Source organism: Lucilia cuprina, chromosome 6 (assembly GCF_022045245.1).
Source record: "Lucilia cuprina isolate Lc7/37 chromosome 6, ASM2204524v1, whole genome shotgun sequence".
Lineage (NCBI taxonomy): Eukaryota > Metazoa > Arthropoda > Insecta > Diptera > Calliphoridae > Lucilia > Lucilia cuprina.
The window spans coordinates 1,865,436-1,879,179 of NC_060954.1; the positions used below are offsets into that span (position 1 = coordinate 1,865,436).

General features: G+C 28.8%; 1 protein-coding gene across 1 annotated transcript in view; it reads left to right on the top strand.

Moving 5' to 3' along the window:
- Positions 1 to 13,744, top strand: part of LOC111684554 — a 72,936-nt gene that overhangs the window by 44,393 nt on the left and 14,799 nt on the right. The window contains exons 2-4 of the mRNA XM_046954392.1: positions 5,539 to 6,724; positions 10,084 to 10,386; positions 11,322 to 11,656. Coding sequence (XP_046810348.1) covers positions 6,247 to 6,724; positions 10,084 to 10,386; positions 11,322 to 11,656 — 1,116 coding nt within the window. The 5' untranslated portion in view covers positions 5,539 to 6,246. The remainder of the gene's footprint in view (positions 1 to 5,538; positions 6,725 to 10,083; positions 10,387 to 11,321; positions 11,657 to 13,744) is intronic.

The window sequence follows — 13,744 nt, forward strand, 5'->3', positions numbered from 1 at the left end:
TCTAGTCTATACTCTAGTCTATAGTCTAGTCTATAGTCTAGTCTATACTCTAGTCTATAGTCTAGTCTATAGTCTAGTCTATAGTCTAGTCTATAGTCTAGTCTATAGACTAGTTTATAGTCTAGTTTATAGTCTAGTCTACAGTCTATTCAAAATTAAAGCCTTGTCTTCGGTCTAATCTATAGAATAGTATAGCCTATTGAATGGTCTGGTCGAGTATAGTCTGGTCAAGTCTGTTGTCGAGTCTGTAGCCTAGACTATAGTCTTGTGTTTAGTATTGTTTAGCTTATATTGGATTTATATTCAATCTACTTTATAGTACTGACTAGTATAAATAGTCTAGTTCTTAAAGAACGTTTGTGTCGAGCTTTTGTCTGGTCTTTTTGTTCTCTGTGTATATTAGTATATCTGTTAAGTCTAAGCTTATAACAGATTTTGGTACCAATTTTGAACAAAAACTCTCATAGGTATTTACTAAACAAATTATAATTTCATTAAAATGTTAAAATTTCATTTAAATGTCGCGGTTAAATCTAAAATAATTTCTAAATATTTTTTTTCGATTTTAACACAAACAACAAAGCAAATTAGTTGTTGTTTTAAAAACACAAACAAGTGAAAAAAACTTGTCAACAGACACAGACAACTAAAAACCTCAAAAACTAGATATTTTTTTTAAATGTTTTAAAGAGAATTTTAAATGAATTTAACAACAAATAAAATTTTAAATAAACAAAAACTATACAACACACACATACATAAGTATTTAAATATTTAAACATTAAAACGATGGATAAAACTAACAACCGATAAAACATCAAAACATACATATGTCTAAAACAACAGAAATAGAAATATTAAATCAACAATAAACAACAAATTTAAAACAATACATCAACACATATGTTTTACACAAATAAACATTTACAACATCCTTTTGTCTTTGTGTGAGTAGCAGTGCAGGGAGAAATGCAGCTATAATGGTATTTTAAAGAGAAAACTTTGTATGAAATAGAGAAAAAAAATATTTGTTTTAAAAACATACATACAATACATTGCTGCAGATAAATCATGTTCTAACCAGTACATCCAATACTACAGTTCAGACATATTTACTTTTACACACCCTCCTTTGTCGATACATACTTACATTTGCAGTTGAATTAAAAATACATCATTAACATTATTATGTTAATTTCAAATGCATTTGCCAATATCGATCATAAAAGCAATGAAAATACTCAAAACACAAAAATACTTGCACTTACACAAACACACACCCACATCCACACATTCAATGCATTAAAATATTTATTTTAGGTATTTTCTCATAGCATATATTTAGGTTGTAGTAAACACCTACTTTCAGCGTATGGTTGGGAAAAGTGAATGGAAGGAGAAGTTGTTAGAAATTTAAAAAGTATATATTCTATAGGAATATCCTAGAATTTACTACTATAGACTGGACTGTAGAATACACTACAGATTGTTTCTTATGTGTACCACACTGCGTATACATTTTATATTTTAATTAATTATTACGTATACGTCTTGAATGCATCATTTGTCTTTATTTTCCTCTTTTTAATTAATTTTGAAATTGCCCTCGTAGTTCTTTTATATTACACTGAAATATGTGTTTGTCTAAGTTTGAGTGTATGTGTGTGAGTGTTTAAAGATGAGATTTATAATAAACTGCAGACTGACCTCAATGTAAATGCAACTACTGGTATGTCAATATGAATTGTATTGTTGTATGTGCAATCACTTACAAAAAGGTTATTTTATACACAAACATACACCTCGACACTGCCCAGTATTATATTTAGAACGAGTTAAGATATCCTTTTGTGTGTTTTTTTAACTTTTTTGTAATGATAAAAGGTTTACAAAATTCACCTGTTATGGTTGTTATTAAACCCGGTAGATATTGTCTATAGCAAAGTCATTTATCCATTTAAAATCGAATTTTTAAACTGCAGGGCAACATACTTATCTCTAATATTTGTATGTGTGGTAAGGTAGTATTTGTGTTTAATTTTGTTTTTTTTTTTTTATAATGAGCTTTATGTTTGTTCTCTACATAGGTGCGTGTGTTTGAATATGTCATAGTATATGACTTAATCATATACACTATGTTTGATTATCAACTATATGCATGTATGTATACCTATGTATTATCTATGTCTGTAAGAGTATGTATGCATTTATATATTAGTATGTTGAATAGCATTTTAGAGATGTAATATAAAAGATATAAATGCAGTAAGTTTCTAAGTATGTCATGGACAGTATACTTACTCTCTTAAACAAACACAGACACATAAATACAGAGCTACCTCTAACATACTAACAAATAATTTTACAAAGAGTTGTAAAACTTAATATGTCATCATGGTGGAACAACAACAACAGCAGCAAGAAATACTAACATAAAATCTTTCATGAAGAATAAAAAAAAACTAAGGTTTAGTGTCTTAGAAATAAGCGAAATATTGTTTGTGAAATGAAGATGTGAGAGTAATGTATTTAATATTTTTGTGAATATTTTGTTTTTTTTTTTTGTAAAAATATAAAGTTTTTAATAGGTTTTTTATTAGAGATTTATGAATTTTTACTAAATTTTAAAATTATTTTTTTTTATTTTGAAAGACAAAAATAAATTATGAAATAAATTTTAGAAAAAACGAAATGATTCTTAAAAAATTTATTTCGCAAAATAATAGCATCACATGTACAACATAGCTTATACGTATATTATTATTAAATATATATTAAAATGTTCAGAAAAACTTCAAATTTGGGAAAAATCAAAAAACTGGAAATAGAGTCAAAATATTTTGCAAAAAATAGAAAATTTTAGTAAAAATTTATGATTTTTTTAAAAAAATTAAATTTTTTTAAAATTGTAAAATAAAATAAAAAAATTAAAGTTTTAGTAAAAATTAAATATTCACTAAAAATACAATTTTAATGTGCTAGTCGTTCGTTGATTAGAAAGTTAGTTAGTTAGATAGATAGTTTGTTAATTAGTTAGTTAGTTAGTTAGTTAGTTAGTTAGTTAGTTAGTTAGTTAGTTAGTTAGTTAGTTAGTTAGTTAGTTAGTTAGTTAGTTGGCTAATTAATTAAATAGGACGTATGCTTAATATTCCCTCGGTTTCTCGAAATTTTACACTTCTTACTAACACATTGACAGCACCTATTTCCTTTATTATTACACGACTATTTTCACATTTTCTACTTCCGCCTTTGACAAACCACCTTCAAAGAAGAAAGAAAGCAAAATAAAAAATTAGCATATTCATATTTAAGTAATCAACTGTCTAAAACACATGTTCAAAATGTTAATTATCTTTTTAACTTTTAGCATGAATATTTACGTTTTTACAACAATATTTTTTTTAATTCTAGTAAAACATAACAACGCGCATATTAATAATCAAAAACATTAACTCTGCAGTTTCATATGAGTTCTTGGTATCCCGTTTTCATACAAAAATTCTCCAAAGTACTTGGCAATGCATCAGAAAGTTTTCCCTGCACAGTTACTAGATGATTTAGTGAGGAGGTCAAGAGATTTTAAAGAGAATTCGAATGAACTGCAGGGAAACGACAAACATCTACACACAGAGACAAATACACAGACAAAAACATCCACATTAACTGAGTCACAATATCATTGTAATAAAACTCTCCCACACCTCCTTCAAACACATTGTGTGATAAAAGAGTGTAAATATAAAAGTTTTTTTGTTAATTTGAAAAAATACATGTGTGTGTATGTGGGAAAAATACATTTTAACTGTGAAAACATATTATGGTATTAGTTATCATTTAGTAAGCATCTTTATTGTATGTGTTTTTTTAATAAAAACACCAACAATATGTTTTATAACTTGTATAAAGTAGAAAATTTTCATTAGGTGAAGTTAAAATGGTTCTAGCAGAGTGTAAGTATGTTGGTAGTTGGAACACATACAATGATAATTAATTTGAATTAATTATAAGCTTTAAGTCTTTAGGATTTTATTGAGCATTGTTAATACTTTTAGGAGCAAAAAGGGTAATTTAATAAGATATAAAATATTTCATTGCTTAGGCCTGTTGTTTAATTAAACATGTTTCTTGAAAATTTTATTAATTAAAAAAGTGTTCAGAATACTCACTTTTAAACTATTTGATAACATTTTCATAGTTATGGGTTTAACTTATATGTAGAAATAATTTTGCTGCCGTCGAAGTGTTAATATATATCTACCTTAATAACTATACATCTTGATTTGTTTATTCGAATATATTTTAAACAGCCAATGACAATATATTGTAATTAATTTCTAACACAACATAAAATATATATACATGGAGCAACTAACTATTATCCTATCCAATTCTCCAACCAACTACTATTCGACTTCAACATCAGCCAACATTATAATTGTCTTTAAAAACAATAGAACTTGAAAATATATTAGATTTACAAGTGTGTACATAACGTAGAGAAACATTCAAAACGTAGCAATTAATCGTTGTTCATATTGCGTACATCATTATCGTCATTATTGTATACCAAAAACCACTCGAATTCAAATATATTGTATGTATGTATATTCAAGGTGTAAAGCATAAATTTCTAAGGATAATTACATTAGCCTTGTATAGCATTTGCAATGCTCTTGTGTCTGAGTATCTACTAGATAGATAGACACATTTTTGGAATGTGGTTTAATACCACTTTTATACGAATTGAATACTAAAATGAGAAACAAATAGTTTTTCGAAAAACGAAATATAAATTGTACAATTTCTATAAATTCTATTAGTTACAATTATATGTATGTATGTAATATTATCCTTATAATAATAATCTTAACATTTTGTTATAAAATTATAACAAAAAGGAAAACTATTTCGGAAAAGGGAAGGCATTTGTATACATGACTAAACTTGATAGTCTATCTGCAATGTGTGAGTTTTTACTGTTTCTAATGTTCACAGAAGATTATGCTTTGAACCGTTATCCAGTTCGAATCAATTGCGATGTTACTTAACGCATATGAACAGGGGTGCATCCAGGAACAAAGAAGCAAACTAAATAATTAACTAACTAACTAACTAACTAAGTAACTAGCAAGCTAGCTAGCTAGCTAGCTAACTATCTAACTAAGAAACAAACTAACTAACTAACTAACTACCTTACTAACTAACTAATTAACTAACTAACTTACTAACTAACTAACCAACTAACTAACTAACTAACTAACTAACTAACTAACTAACTAACTAAATAACTAAATAACTATGTGTATATAAATCTCATCCCCTTAAGCTATTTTATTCATACATACATATGTAATTATGACTGTGTGTCAAAATTAACTTTCATTTATATTTAATTTGTAATTTATTTTCTTATATTGTTATTGTTGTTTTTGTCCTGTCAGAACATTTAAAATAAATTTAACCTAATTTTTTTTCAGTTCATTCTTAACATACTTGAAATTATTTTTTAATTTATTTGTTGTACCACTTTAATTGTAGGAGGGCTGTCAACATAAACTAAATTAACAACAGTTGCAACAACAAAAACTACTACTGACAACAATGAATGTGCAAGAGCAGCAGTAGCAGCAGCAGCAAGGAAAATAAAGCAACAACAAGGGCTGGCTAAAAATAAAACAACAAGTGGAAAGAAAAGGAAATCACAATAACATTTACACATTTACAACTACAAACTACAGACATTTAAACATTAAAACGACATCGACGATGAAATGTTTAAAAAATAAGAAGAATTGTTCCACATCAACTAAAGAAGGAACTTGACACAACAGGCGTTTAAAATTAAACTACAACTACTGCCAGCAAATGATTTGTTTAAATACAAGTGTTGTAAACAGTAAATGAAACAGCAATAACAACAACAAGAACATGAAAATTTACAACAAGTAATTAAAACAAAATAATTACAGAGACACACCTACCAGCAAAACTTACACTATAAGAAACATACAAACATATGTACATACATACATATCTACATTCAACAAGACAACAAGATAAAACTTAAAGTGTATAACAACATAACATAAACTTAAGGGCCAAAAGATATTAAAAATCCAGTAAATTATTATTTCTTTTTTTAATAAACACCACCAACACACATATAAAAATCAGCTAAATGTCTGTTGTTGAAGTAGATGATGTTACATCAATGCTTCAAATATTAATGTTTACTGGTCATTTAAAATGTCGGACGTTGAAAAGGCGATATCCGGCTTAGTAGAGGAAGAAGAACTATTACAGCAACAGCAGCAGCAACAACAGTCAACACCTTTAAACAAAATAAACATTAACAACTATAATTTGCAAAACGAAACCGGAAATAGTACATTATTACCAAAACACAACAACAGCAGCAATAATAGTGAGTCACAACAGTCCCACCCACAACAGCATATAACCTTTCAACAGCAGGATTCGAATACAAACACCGCCAACGGCAGCAACTACTTAACAGCGCAACAGCAACAACATTCATACAATTGTTTAAGCCGTTTGGCCAAGTTAATATTTTCCACACCTGGCCTAGTAGTAATGGTTGTAGTTTATACCATAATGGGCGCATTTATATTTCCTTTGCTGGAGGCACCACAGGATATTAGCAAATCAGCTCTTATTGCGAAATCAAGAGAAGAATGTCTAAAAGAGCTGTGGATAATAACAGGTACTTATGGTCATGAATACTAGAATTTTTTTCTATTTTTTTTAATTTTCTCTTTTAGTTTTGTTAAGTGATTATTGTCTGGTTAAGCTGTCTGTGGTTGAATGCCAGTTGGTATTTGTTATTTTTGTAGGTGGAAAAGTTAATTATACTATTGCTACTTACTTGTTTGCTGTTATTTCTAGGTTAATTTGTGTTTTTAACAATTGAATGAGAAAAAATAGCAATTAATGGCAACGTGATTGGTGGTATTAAGTATTTAAGTTGAGTTCAGACTTTTAAAATATTTAATGAAATTAGTGTGATGAGTTCAGTTCTAGTTCTAGTTCAGTTCTAGTTCAGTTCTAGTTCAGTTCTAGTTCAGTTCTAGTTCAGTTCTAGTTCAGTTCTAGTTCAGTTCTAGTTCAGTTCTTGTTCAGTTCTAGTTCAGTTCTAGTTCAGTTCTAGTTCAGTTCTAGTTCAGTTCTAGTTCAGTTCTAGTTCAGTTCTAGTTCAGTTCTAGTTCAGTTCTAGTTCAGTTCTAGTTCAGTTCTAGTTCAGTTCTAGCCCAGTTTTAGTTCAGTTCTAGTTCAGTTCTAGTTCAGTTCTAGTTCAGTTCTAGTTCAGTTCTAGTTCAATTCTAGTTCAGTTCTAGTTCAGTTCTAGTTCGGTTCTAGTTCAATTCTAGTTCAGTTCTGGTTCAGTTCTAGTTCTGTTCTGTTCTAGTTCAGTTCTATTTCAGTTCTAGTTCAGTTCTAGTTCAGTTCTAGTTCAGTTCTAGTTCAGTTCTAGTTCAGTTCTAGTTCAGTTCTAGTTCAGTTCTAGTTCAGTTTTAGTTCAGTTCTAGTTCAGTTCTAGTTTCAGTTCTAGTTTTATTCTTGTTCAGTTCTGGTTCAGTTCTAGTTCTGTTCTAGTTCAGTTCTAGTTCAGTTCTAGTTCAGTTCTAGTTCAGTTCAATTCTAGTTCAGTGAAATTTTAATATCATTTCCTCTGCAATTAAACCCTCTACTTTCATCATATTACTGCCTTTTCTAGTTGTTAAACTGTCTCCTCCAGACAAATGCATTTTTTTAATATAATTATTAATTCATTTGAAATATTGCATGAGTCAATAATAATTATGCTGTCGGTGGAATAAATTTGCATCGCAATATTGTGTTGTTTTAAAACTTATAACACGTTTAAAAATTCATAAACAAATCATTGTTATTTTAGTGTTCTTTTCTCTTTTTTGCACTTGAAAATTTTAACATGCTAATGTTAGCTTGTGAATAAAATAAAAATTGTCTATAAACTCGACTATAAAATCCAATATTTTGAAAAATAAAAAAATACAAAATCTGAGCCATGTTCTTCGAATAGATCTTGTACGCTGCTAAATAAGTTAAAAGCTTAACATGGCTATATATATATATATTGCAAATTTGTCTCCATTTCATAGATCAAGTTAGTTACGAACGAAAATGAGGAGTTGTTTTGAGGTTTTTTCTTTCTCAAGAATTAGTCGATATTTATTCATGTTATATATGGAATGTTTTTTATAATTTTTTCATTTTACTAAAAAAAACTGGTTTGAATTTACATGTTATAGAAACTTTAAAGGAACAACTTTCTGCATTGTTTGCATAACAAATGATGATGTTGTCAACACATCATTCATAACAAAAAAGCAGACAGACAATTGTAGTCAGAGGACTTATGTAATTCAAAGAGCGCGCATAATTTTAATCATGTCAAAAACAGCAGGTTGTTAAAATTAACCCTTAGAAACACCAATGATATGGAAAAATTATCTATAATTATTAAAATGAAAACAAAATTTGCTTGAAGTTGAGAGTGAACAAATTTTTTTGGATAGTTAGAATAGTTCTCTGTATAATTAAAATCTAACTAAATAAGGCAGTAATTCATAACAAATTATCAAAGGTTTATAGAATTAATTTTGTATAAAAAATGGTCTTATAAAGCTTTGATAAATTGTTATACATAAAGTTTCAAAATTAAATTTTTAAGAAATTTAAAATTGAGTTTCATTTTCATCCAAAGGTTAAAGTTGAGAGAAAAAATATTTTACATTTCCTTTTACCTGGCTGTAACATTTTAAAAAAATATTATGTTGCTCACCTTACTGCCAACATCACCTACAGCCAACAACATTGAGTATTAAAATGTCAGTTTGTGCTTCCTCTAGAGCACATGTCTTAGTAGTGTTTTACATCTGTAATGCTGCTACATATTGCTACTACTATTTTTAGCTTAACAAATTACTCTTGTTGCCGAGTGGGTGTTGTCAGCTTGTCTTGTAGGGTTGACTTTTAGTTTTGTCTAACTTGTGCTTCGTGTGTGTGTGTGACTTTTTCTCTATACATTGCACTTGGGAGGCTTGCAGTGATTTGTTGTTGTTGCTGTTGTTATTGCATCCTTAAAGTGCTTGAATAATTATGCAATTTTCATTTTAATTTTAAGTAGATGTGTTTTTTTTTGTTCTTCTGTTGTGCATTTTCCTTTTTTCATCTCTTGAATAAAATTGTAGACAATTACTAGGTCCAGTTTGTGTAACGAATGTGATTTCTATGTTGAGGAAAATTTGTCTGTTAGCTTTTCTAGAAGTTTAAGAGATTTAAATGAATTTTTACACAATTGTCTTTGTGGCTATGTTTGATGACAAGTAAGGGGTAAGGTAATTGAATTGCTATAACTTAAGTTTGGGTTAAGTTTTATGAAAGAAAAGGATTATGCAAGCTTTTGATAATATTGTTATACAATAATAAACTTTTACAACAAAAATTAAAGCAAAAAAGCATAATTTTTTACAAAATTGAAATTCAAAACATAAGAAATGCCAATGAAATAATTTTAAATGCTGCAGCTTTACAAACTAATTGATGACAATAAAAACATCTTCTGCAGACCCTTTTGTCTTAAAACAATGTCATTATTAATTTAAATTTTTAATTGGAAATTTTATTCTAAAAGTGCAGGCCATTTGGTGGCTTCCGCTTCCGCTTCACACAAAAATAATATTAACATTTGCAAAAACTATATACATTTCATTCTACAATCTAAAATGAAATTATGAAAAATAAAATAAAAACAACAAAACTGTTCTCTTTTACCACTTAAAATATTCATTATATTTGTCAGCTAATTAAATGAAAACTCCAGCTCTTTTGCCACAATTTTATTATATATTTCTTTAAAAAAAGGTTACTTTTACTTTATTTTTAGAAAACAAAAATTAAATGCAAAAGACCAACAAAATTCGCAGAACTGTAAAATTCTATAGTATACCAAAAATTAATGAAATTATTATGAATTTTTCTGTTTCTTTTTTTTTTGCATTTCATGTTTTTGCTGTTTTGCCTGTGCTCTCGTTCGAAAAGAAAAATTGAATGTCCTTTATGAACGCAACTGGACAATGTTGGTGCACGAACAATTGAGACGTTTTGAGGGCACAATTGTGGCAGCGACACGCAATATGGCGGCGGCTGGTGCAACAGCCGCATCAGGTGCTTCAACAGGAGGTTATGGTGTAGGTGGAGCCGGAGGCATGGCTACCGAAACAACAACAACTGCTTTGGGCCGTTATGGCGGCAACAATTTGGTGGAATATAGTGATTTAACCGCAACAAGATGGTCTTTTAGTGAAGCACTACTCTATTCAGTAACTGTGATAACAACAATTGGTGCGTAAAGAAATTTATTACAATAGCAAAAAAAAAACGTTTACATATACTTTGTTGCAAACAGTTTTGTATAGATACATATCGGTGGCAACTATATGCATGACTTTTTAAACTAATTAAAATTTTCAGATTTAATTCACAACGAAAATGGAAAAGAGTACAAAAGGGCGGAAAATTTTTAAACAATTTATTGTTTGAAAGAAATTCAAAATTTAAATTCCTTACAACGATTTTTTAAATTACTGGATAAAATGGTTTAAATTTAATTTAAATGTGTATAACTGAGGCAGTTCAAGATCAGTTCTAGTTTAGATCTAGTTCAGTTCTAGTTCAGTTCTAGTTCAGTTCTAGTTCAGTTCTAGTTCAGTTCTAGTTCAGTTCTAGTTCAGTTCTAGTTCAGTTCTAGTTCAGTTCTAGTTCAGTTCTAGTTCAGTTCTAGTTCAGTTCTAGTTCAGTTCTAGTTCAGTTCTAGTTCAGTTCTAGTCCAGTTCTAGTTCAGTTCTAGTTCAGTTCTAGTCCAGTTCTAGTTCAGTTCTAGTTCAGTTCTAGTTCAGTTCTAGTTCAGTTCTAGTTCAGTTCTAGTTCAGTTTATAATAATTTCAATTCTTTTAAAGACTTATATGAAATATCCAGCTAATAATACTAAATAAGCAAATTTAAATTCTATTACGTATTTGTTCGCCATTTCCTCAATCTTTTAAAAATCCTATTTTATTTCCCGTTTTTGCTTTGCCAACAAAAACATTAAATTATTTTCAGTCTGCCAATGAAGCGAGCATCATATTTGAATTAAAATTCTAAAGAAAAACCTACAAAGATAAAAAATTATTAAGAAAATGAAAGAGATCTTTAAAAAAATAACTTTTTCTCTACTTTTGTATCTTCCCACTTCTTTCAACAAAAATAATTGTAAAACGTATAAAAACGCCACACAGGTCATGGAAGTTTAACACCGCGTACAGCTGGTGGTAAAATAGCAACTATTTTTTATGCCTTAATTGGGGTGCCATTGATGTTGATGTGTCTCTCCAGTTTAGGTGCCCTACTGGCCGAAGCTCTGCAATGTACCTACGCTCGTTTATGTTGCCGTTGGCCACATTATATGGGGGATGATGGCGATGAACTAGAGCATGATATACACAACACCAAACACCAACGTACTAAACGCCAGCAAAGAAATTCCAATATAAATATGGAAAAATCATCAGCTCATCTTGAGATTAAACAGCGTTTACAGCATTCATGTGATTTTCAGGAACATAAAAATGACGTAAGTACTCAGTTAAATTTTCCATATAAGAAATTTTTTAATATAAGAACATTTTAAAGATTAAAAATCCTAACATTAGAGACAATTTTTTTCCATTTTATAAAACCCTGGAGGCTGACTAAATGCCTTCCTCATCTCTGTTATTTTTTCAATATATTTTTTATCCACTACGTACAGCAACAGCAGTTGTAATTGCTTAGGGGTTGATACTTGTTCAAGTGTAGTAAGTCTTTTGTTTCATTTTCCGTTGCCTACTTTTAGGGTTTACTCGGTTTAAGTAGTTTTTATTTATAGATATTTGAATATTTACTTACTCACTTGTACAATGTTTATTATAAATATTCATGGTTATAGATGTTGTTATTTTTATGTTTTACTGCCAGTACCACTGCTGCAACCATATATATTGATTTTTGTTTTAGAATTGAGTATGAGAAAATGAGTAAATATCAGGGTTATTTGCTGACAAACAATTTAATAGTTTACGATAACTTGATGTTGTTCAAAATATGAATAAATTTGTTAAAAGAGAGTAAAATTACTTTTATGATTTTTTGCTGTAACAGAAAATAAACACATTTTTCTTTGTAATCTGAATTGATTAAATAAATATGACAATCTGCAGATCAATTTTCTTCAATTCTAGTTTTATTCTAGTTTAGTTCCAGTTCAATTCTAGTTCAGTTCTAGTCATGGTACAAATCCAGTTAATTTTCACTTCATATTTAATTCGGTATTTCGAGGTTTAAGTACTTAACTGCCATCGTTGTTTATTTATGTAATATTTTAGGAAAATATTTATCTATATACGATTACTTTAAAATCCTTTACATCCTTTTTTATTTACTCTTTATAGCATTTTCATATATTTTTTCGATTCATAAATACTTTATAAGTATCATACAACCGACAGTGACAGTAAATAAATAGTATTACACAACATTGTAATTTCCTCCTTGAAAGGCTCTGTTTGATTTTGTTACTGTCTTATTATTTATGTATGTGTGTGTGTGTGTGTGTGTGTGTGTGTGTATGTATGAATGCTTAAAGCAGCATGTTAAGTGCAACTTCACAGCCAACAGCAGACGCATCTTCAGTTTCTTTCATTTAAGAGAAAATGAAGCAAAAAAGAAACACTAAAAGCTCTTAACCAACAACTTACTTTTTTAATCACTTTTTAAGCCATTTTTTCCAGAAGGAATGAGGCAAAAACTAAAAAAGGTTAATATACATACTCGTATGCCAAAAATGGTGTAACATAAGTATATTTAACACTTAATTTTGCTTGATATAAAGTCTTTTCAAATGAAATTTTGAATAAATCATCCAAAATTTACTTCCTGTTTCCAGCAAAATATATTTTATATTAAAACGTTTTTTTCTTCTTCTTACTATTGTAGCAAATAAGTTACATAGTTTGCTGATGGCATGTTAACTTGTTGTTTAAGTTATGCATAAAAAAATTATTTTAGTTATTTAAATATAAATTAGTTAAAATGTATTTAGTTAACTGTCGATGAATTCGTGCAGAAATATTATATTCGTCATAACCTTCATGACAAACAAGCCATCACATAACCATTTCATGTTAAACGAGTTGTGTTGCACGAGCAGAAATTTAAGTTTATTTTTATACATTTATTTAGTTTGAATAATGTCGTAATTGTTTCATATTTGTTGCAATCAGCTTTAAATTAGTAACTGCTGTTAACTATGTTTTACTTTTATACAACAGTTTTATTTACCCCCATGTTTTAAACTGGCATTAACATTTCATCACGTTATTTGTTGGATAATTTTTAATAGAAACATTTACGCATTAAGGTGACCAGCTTTGCATGATTTCAGTTAAATACATGCTCTGCTGCAATGGCTGGTTTATTCGAACTGAAAATTTTAAAACTTAACCAAAAATGAACTAGAACTAAACTAGAACTAAACTAGAACTGAACTAGAACTGAACTAGAACTGAAGTAGAAATGATCTAGAACTGAACTAGAACTGAATTAGAACTGAACTAGAACTGAACTAGAACTGAACTAGAACTGAACTAGAACTGAACTAGAACTGAACTAGAACTGAACTAGA